The 8,212-nt window shown below is 37.5% G+C and overlaps 1 protein-coding gene across 4 annotated transcripts in view; it reads right to left on the bottom strand.

The window, feature by feature from the left end:
- Positions 1-246: 246 nt before the first annotated feature.
- LOC134751512 (forkhead box protein P1) overlaps positions 247-8,212 on the bottom strand; it is a 90,646-nt gene continuing 82,680 nt past the window's right edge. For all 4 annotated transcript variants that reach the window (XM_063686940.1, XM_063686941.1, XM_063686942.1 and 1 more), the window contains 3 exons: positions 6,073-6,215; positions 2,645-4,998; positions 247-2,511 (listed from right to left, as the gene is read on the bottom strand). In XM_063686940.1, the coding sequence (XP_063543010.1) occupies positions 4,838-4,998; positions 6,073-6,215 (304 nt within the window). In that variant the 3' untranslated portion in view covers positions 247-2,511; positions 2,645-4,837. The remainder of the gene's footprint in view (positions 2,512-2,644; positions 4,999-6,072; positions 6,216-8,212) is intronic.

The raw sequence follows: 8,212 nt of genomic DNA, 5'->3' as shown, positions 1-8,212 counted from the left end.
TAACAACAAATCCTAAAAACAGAATAAAATAAATATTTAAGTGGGGCTCCCATATAACAAACGTGATCTTTTTGCCGTTTTTTGCGTAATGGTACGAAACCCTTCGTGCGCGAGTCCGACTCGCACTTGGCCGGTTTTATTTGTGAAGCGCGAAGTAGGCTGAAACTGGAACCACCATTTCAGCACTAGCTAAATTTTGTTTTCGGATTATTTTGTTTTTTTTACACTTAAATAAAACAAATGAAATAATTGTAATGATTTCGTTTAATACAACACTAATTAAGTATAATTTACAATGATCAATAAATTTAATGTACGCTAGGCCAGCACGGCCGGTGTTTAGGTACTTGGGATAAATTGAGAATCACACATACATAACAACTGAAAAGTAGGAAGAGTATAATATAAAAATTAAAAATACCCTGCTATCAACAATTAGATATACGAATATAAAAATAAAGTAATAAAGGTCGATGGTCATTTTGTAGGTATACACATATCACAACCGAGAAACTTATGAAACGGGTTTTATGTATGATTATTCTCAATTTATTATATGTTTTGTCTAATAATAACAACAAATATCAATTCCTGCGAGACATGAAAACGGGGGTGTCATTTTGACGCCAGTACAAAATCATGGACATTTTATTTACAATTTGTCAATTGCAACGTTTGTAGCCTTATGTTTTTGCTAGACAATATTCAAAAGTTGTTTGTCATTTGTTAAAAACCTACTACAAAGCAGGTAGGTAGCGATTTGATATTGTAACTTGCTAGAAACGTAAACAAACTTGATAAGAAAATTACTAGCTACTTCATTTCTTTTTCTAGTGACCTACTTTGAACGACGTGCATTATACAATTATTTCTCTGGGGCCGATTTCTCGAACGATATCAGTCAGTTCACAGTTCGTGGACTAATAATATTCTAATATCGTTCGACAAATGGGCCCCTGATGTTATAGAATCTTACATAAGTATAACATCAACTTTTTCTCCTTTAACATAGTAATGATATCCTTCTCATATCATTATATACCTATATATTAACGGTATATCAGTGACGTTATATCAATGGAGCTCACTTAAAAAACAATTAAACTTATAAATAATCAAAATATTAGATATTTAAGTACTTTGTATGTTAACAAATGCCATTGTTTGTACTTAAATTGTACAATTTATGTCAAGATTTTTTTGTCTTAAATAAAAAAATGTCCACAGAATTGCTGGTAAATATTGCAACCAGTGGCGTAACTAGGGGGTGGGGGGAGAGGGGGCAAGTGCTCCGGGCGCCATCCAAGGGGGGCGCCAAAATGGGCAAAAGGCAGCAGAAGGGAAACTTTTGTCAGTCGTCAGGGGGTGCCTGCCCCGGGCGCCATATCCTCTAGCTACGCCCCTGATTGCAACAACAAGTATTGTTTTCCTAGTAACGTCTTATTATATAAAAATATAGATAAAGTATTGGCGTCAAAAATAGCACAACTGCCAAAACATAGCTGAAGCGACTAACATATGTATCTTAAAGTCAAACTGTTAGGCGTGCTATACCCCCTTTTTACATAAATAAAAAAATGTTTTTTGTACTTCACTGCTCTAAAAAATGCACAAAAATATACAAACAAAATGTGTTTTTAAATGTGCCTGCATTTATTTTACTACTTAGTTTATTCAAGTTATTGCAAAATGGAATATACATTTTACATACACATCGAAATACAGTTCTATATATTATAAGTAGGTATACATACTTAACCGTGATATGATTCAACCCTTCTTGAATTTATAAATAACTAGAGAAGGTATTTTTAGTATGAATTTTCACTGAAAGTTTGCGTCATTGCTCGAATTGAATTATACAATTTTACCTCAAATTTAAACGCTCATTAGGCCTTGTTTATAAACATGCGGAGCAGCATGTAAAGTATTAAAAAAAATCGCTCATGCTTATGAACGCTCCTATACAACCCCATATTACAGAATTTTAAGCTCAACGCCCCGCGTGTGCATAAATGCAGCCTTAGAGACACGAAGAAATAAGGAAGTATTCAGTAGGTACTCTTAAATAAGAAATATATTTTTTAATAAATCAGAGACAAAATGCACAAATACAAAATGCAAAAACAGTTACACAACAGCGGAAACAAAATTCTAATATTAATGTCGAATTACACTGATTTTTTTACTACTAAGGTTTTTTCTAAATTTTCTACAACATGAACGATTTAATATCCAATATTAAGATATATTTAATAAGTAAACGTTTACACTCGTCTACAATTACCATTTTTAACAATTTACAACTCATGACAATCATGATAAATATTTACAACCTAGCTCTTAGTCTATGAACTAAAAAAACAATTCCTTGGAATAAAGCAAGCACACATGTACCGAGTGGTACAAAAATAAAACTTCAGATCATTTACTTAAATTAACGTATTATAAATCAATTCCGTAGGTACAACAATATTTCGTAAAGCGATGAGCAAACACACGGATATAAAACTATTTGTGCCATTTTCAACCAAAAGGGTACTTATTGTCGCTTGTCAGTAAGGCGCTATTTCCATATAGCTTCAGTTAGAAATCAACCTTATCGACAAGCGACAATGTGGTACCTTTTGGTTGAAAACGTCACATTTAACTATTGAAAATCGGCGGTAAAATACAGACGTAAAGCGCCAAAAAAAGTTTTCGTCTTTTTTCGCAAAAATGGTTTCTCATAGTTGGTCTGTCCTCGTCTGGCCCACCATACTCAGTTTAAGCCATTGAAATTTAAACCAAATAATTTGGAAAATAGAGTTGATTTCGTCTTTTTTCGCAAAAATGGTTTCTCATAGTTGGTCTATCCTCGTCTGGCCCACCATACTCAGTTTAAACCATTGAAATTTAAACCAAATAATTTGGAAAATAGAGTTGATTTCGTCTTTTTTCGCAAAAATGGTTTCTCATAGTTGGTCTATCCTCGTCCGGCCCACCATACTCAGTTTAAGCCATTGAAATTTAAACCAAATAATTTGGAAAATAGAGTTGATTTCGTCTTTTTTCGCAAAAATGGTTTCTCATAGTTGGTCTATCCTAGTCCGGCCCACCATACTCAGTTTAAGCCATTGAAATTTAAACCAAATAATTTGGAAAATAGAGTTGGTTTCCCTTTGGTTCTCGTATCATGGCTCCTCTACACGATGGGCCATCATACTGGCCTACTAAGATGGGCCAGCATGTAGAGAGAGTAGTGGGGTCTGCTTATGGCGCGGCGGGATGGCGATTGGATGGCCACGGTGTCGGTTTTTCGTCCGCACATCAAAGGAAGTGGGCCAGCGATGGCGCGTACGCATCTACACGTGGCCCATTTTATAGTGCGTGCTCTCAACCATCGCATGGCCATCTCGCTGGTCCAGCGCTGTATCATCGTGAAGAGGAGTCATTAAGTAAAAAAAAAGTGTATGCGTGTAATTACGCGCGATTGAAGTAAAACTTCTTTTACGATGACGTTTATCGCTATGTTGGCACTTTGACGTGTGTCCTATTGTGCGTGTGTCATTACTGAGCGTTACTTCCGTTAGAAAAAAAAATACCCTCTAGTCGCGCCTAAAGAAGTTTTACTTCAAAAAGAATTTTTAATGTAACTTCAACCATAGAGTAACTTATACTAGAGCGGTACTGTCATAGTAAATTTTGTAACCCCAGTAAATTCACTGCCATCTGTCGACACACTTTAAAACTAAAAATGAAGATTTATAAAAATACGATAAAATGTATTTAAATATGGATAAATGATTTTTTTATTTGCATTAATTATTTTTATATGATTTTGACCCATGTTCTTTCACTGATATGCGATAAAATTATAAATAACAAACGAAACCGTCAACGCCCTCTATACGAGAGTAGGCCAAAACTAGTGGCGCCATCTGATCGAGAATCAAATTTTCGTGATTTTCGAGGCATGTTTTTTCCTTAGACTGTATCCATCTATTACGGAGTTATATCTATCTTTGCTTCAACCTATCTAGGCTTTTTATTCATAACCTGCTAACATTTGAATATGTCCTTTTAAAATCACATTGGGCAGGACGAGGTTATGTAAAACACAGCTAGCTAGACATGAATAAAAAAACGGAAAATGCAAAAAGTAAGCTTTTATAATGAACCAAACCGCTTAGCGTTAATATTAAAACTTTATATACCATTACGTTTTCCTAAACAGTCCAATACACCTACTTATTGTTCGTATTATTTGTATATTACAAATAATGATTAAATATTTTTAAATATTGATATGGACCTTTTAAGGTTATTTTATCGTTGACTTTTTGATTAATTAGCGCAATTCGTTTCGTCTAAAATTTCCTAACACTTAGCCTATAAATAGAGGACCTAATTTCTCAATTACCTTACCTAGAAACTTAGAAAACGTAAAAACTTAGCGGTGAAAAAAAATATAAACTATAATACTTCAAAGCCCGTTAAAACCGGGTCGGTTTAAAAATTAAACAAAAAAATATTTGGTTACTTTCTAACTTATAAGAACCTCCCGAGATCTTTAAATATAAAAATCCAACAATGAACACATACACGCAACCGCTATTAACTTGAAATAGAACTACACCCGTAAGTATAAAGTATTACATACTGTGATAATAATTCTAAACACTAGCCGGCAACCTAATTATTGCTTCAAGAACAGCTGGCAACCAGAATTGTCCATCACTAGTTCTTGTCAACTTTCACTTTTATTTCTCTGAAGTTAAAGGCCCCGGCCTTTTGCGTGTGAGGCCGAAAGCCGGTACCAAAATTGTCCGTCACTACTACTCGTTAACTTTTTTTTTTACTTGTCAGATCTCTGTTCGTTGAGTGAGAGGTTTTCGGCCTCGTCCTTTATGTGGGAGGCCGAGGGCCGGTACCGGTCCTCGGGGCGCGGGTAGTCATCGTAGGGGCTGGTCTCGCCGGAGCGGTTGCTTGAGGACTCCTTTGTGGAGTTTGTGTAGTCTGAAAATAAAATAAAATAGATTTAAAATGGTAGTAAGTTATACCGTGTGTATACCTATTAGTTATATAAAAAAAAAGTTATATACCCTTCCCTTAAAATTGAAAATAAGGAATGTCTATCCTCGTAAGTACGCGTACTTGTTTAGGTACAAATCCAATTCGAGTTATGAACTCTTAGGGCCACTTGCACCATCCCACTAATCCGGGGTTAGCCGGTTAAACCTGGATTTATCATGGTTACCAGTACCATTTGACACTGGGTTAATGGTTTAATCGGTTAACTCCGGGTTAGTGGGATGGTGATGGTGGCGCTTACACGCTTTATTGCAGATAACAAGATCCATATTGCATTAAAATTACGAGCACAATAAAAATAACAATAAATAGGTACATAATTTTTTTTTAATTAAAATTTCCGTAATAAAACAAATAAAAAGGCACATTACAAATATCAACAATTAAACAAGTACAAAATAAATATTAATAATGTCAACAACTCCGTCGAGTCTATGGCTTGCCACCAACTGGTATTGTTTTTGTATAAAATTTGTAGTTCTCCCATTAGTCCAGTCTAAGTGTTACCTTTGTTACAATATTCGGAATCCTGCATCTCGTTCTTAAGTGCGTATATGTTAGGTTTGATCCGTTTGATGTCCTGATCGGCTCCGCTCAGGTCCTCGGCCTTCACTTCGTGTCGGACCCGGCCCGGACCCAGGCTGTTGTAGTGTGAGTCATACTTTAGTCCAGTCTTGTAACCTTTGTAAGAATAGTCGGAAGCGCGTATATGTTAGGTTTGATGTCCTGGTCGGCTCCGCTCATGTCGGCCTTCAGCTCGTGTCGGACCCGGCCCGGACCCGGACCCTTGTAGCGTCAGACATATTTTAGTCCAGTAACCTTTGTTAGAATATTCGGTAGCCTGCATCTCATTATCAAGCGCGTATATGTTAGGTTTGATCCGTTTGATGTCCTGATTGGCTCTGCTCAGGTCCTCGGCCTTCACTTCGTGTCGGACCCGGCCCGAAACCGGGCCGGACCCGGACCGTTGTAGCGTCAGACATACTTTAGTCCAGTTACCTTTGTTGGAATAGTCGGAAGCCTGCATCTCGTTCTTGAGCGCGTATATGTTAGGTTTGATGTCCTGGTCGGCCCCGCTCAGGTCCTCGGCCTTCACCTCGTGCGAACTGCTGCTTCCGTAGCCGTTCAGCATGGACGGCCGGCTGCAAATAACAATATTAAAGTCAGATCATTGGCCTGTAGGTTGCTTGTTCATATCCGGCTCGAAGGGCCTCTATAGAACTGTGATCAGAAGGGCTAAGATGGCCGGCTCTTTATCATTTGTCACCATGCCTGTCACGTTCTAACAAGTATGTAAGTGCGAAAGTGACGCATGACATGACAGGTGCTAAACACACGACCATGATACCGCTGCAGAAGGGCTAAGATGGCCGGCTCTTTATCATTTGTCACCATGCCTGTCACGTTCTAACAAGTATGTAAGTGCGAAAGTGACGCATGACATGACAGGTGATAAAAACGCGACCATGATACCGCTGCAGAAGGGCTAAGATGGCCGGCTCTTTATCATTTGTCACCATGCCTGTCACGTTCTAACAAGTATGTAAGTGCGAAAGTGACGCATGACATGACAGGTGATAAAAACACGACCATGATACCGCTGCAGAAGGGCTAAGATGGCCGGCTCTTTATCATTTGTCACCATGCCTGTCACGTTCTAACAAGTATGTAAGTGCGAAAGTGACGCATGACATGACAGGTGATAAAAACACGACCATGATACCGCTGCAGGACAATGAAGTAGAAATCGGATACTAATAGTAGTTTATATGACTGCTACATAACGAAAGGCATTCAAACTAGTTTGATAAAAACATTGCACGATTGTTTCAAAGATAGATATAACTCCGTAATAGATGGATACAGTCTAAGGAAAAAACGTGCCTCGAAAATCAAGAAAATTTGATTCTCGTTCAGAGGGCGCTACTAGTTTTGGCCTACAGTCGTATAGATGGCGTTAACGGTTTCGTTTGTTATTTAACAATTTTAACGCATATCAGTGAAAGAACATGGGTCAAAATCATTAAAAATAATTAATGCAAATAAAAAAAATCATTTATCTGTATTTAAATACATTCTATCGTATTTTTATAAATCTTTATTTTTAGTTTTAAAGTGTGTCGACAGATGGCAGTGAATTTACTGGGGTTACAAAATTTACTATGACAGTACCGCTCTAGTATAAGTTACTCTATGATTGTTTTAATGCCTAATTGTAATTATGTAGTTACACTGTTGTTATCTACACACATATTATAAGATGTCCATGATGTGTTCAGGAACCGCATGTTACAAACTTCATTGCAGCATTTGATCACACACTCAATATATAAGTTATATTTTCATAGAGCAGAGCCCAACTGGGGAGATACCTCCACCTTACAGAAAACCGCAGCCAAATAACACTAGACCCTACTAATAGTGTTGTGTTCCTGCCGGTGAGTAAGGTTGCCAGAGCTCGAGGGAGAGGAGTGTTAGGGTCGGCAACGCGCATGTAACTCCTCTGGAGTTGCAGGCGTACATAGGCTATGGAGACTGCTTAACATCAGGCGGGCCGTATGCTTGTTTGCCACCGACGTAGTATAAAAAAAACATAAGCCTTGGTCACTTTTTCTTTGTATATGACATTTATTTCAGTTTATAAGTCTGCAACGAAATTGATAGCACATAGCACAGGCAGTGCAAGTGTTATTTATACGTCATAATTTTATAGAAGTTTGACGTTTAAAATAACACTTGCACTACATGTGCTATTGCCTCTTTTCGTTATATGATTTCTAAGTGTCCTTTTTCAAGAACTTTAAGCTATTGTTCACGTTTTGAAAATAAGTATTTTAAACTTTCACGCCATCAATATATTCACGATGCTTTCCGAATGGATAGCGTAGATCGTTGGTCTACGTCTGTGGTCGCTTAGAAAGAGATGCAAGATCGACGTGCAACCTGTGCGCGAGCCAGACAACTCACGCCGAAGTTTTACCTTCTGGCTGACTCCATTTTGAAATCTCAACGTATTCGCATCGAATTCGAATGGAATTTCCAAAATTTAACTAAAAAGTGCTACATATAGTGTCATTCTCGCCGGCCGGCATACAAAACCCTTCAGAAAAACCGTGTGACGCTTCAGAAGACGCTGCAG

This window comes from Cydia strobilella, chromosome 22 (assembly GCF_947568885.1).
Source record: "Cydia strobilella chromosome 22, ilCydStro3.1, whole genome shotgun sequence".
In the NCBI taxonomy this organism is placed as follows: Eukaryota; Metazoa; Arthropoda; class Insecta; order Lepidoptera; family Tortricidae; genus Cydia; species Cydia strobilella.
Note: the sequence above shows the minus strand (reverse complement) of the source record. Positions and strands in the feature narration are given on the sequence as shown.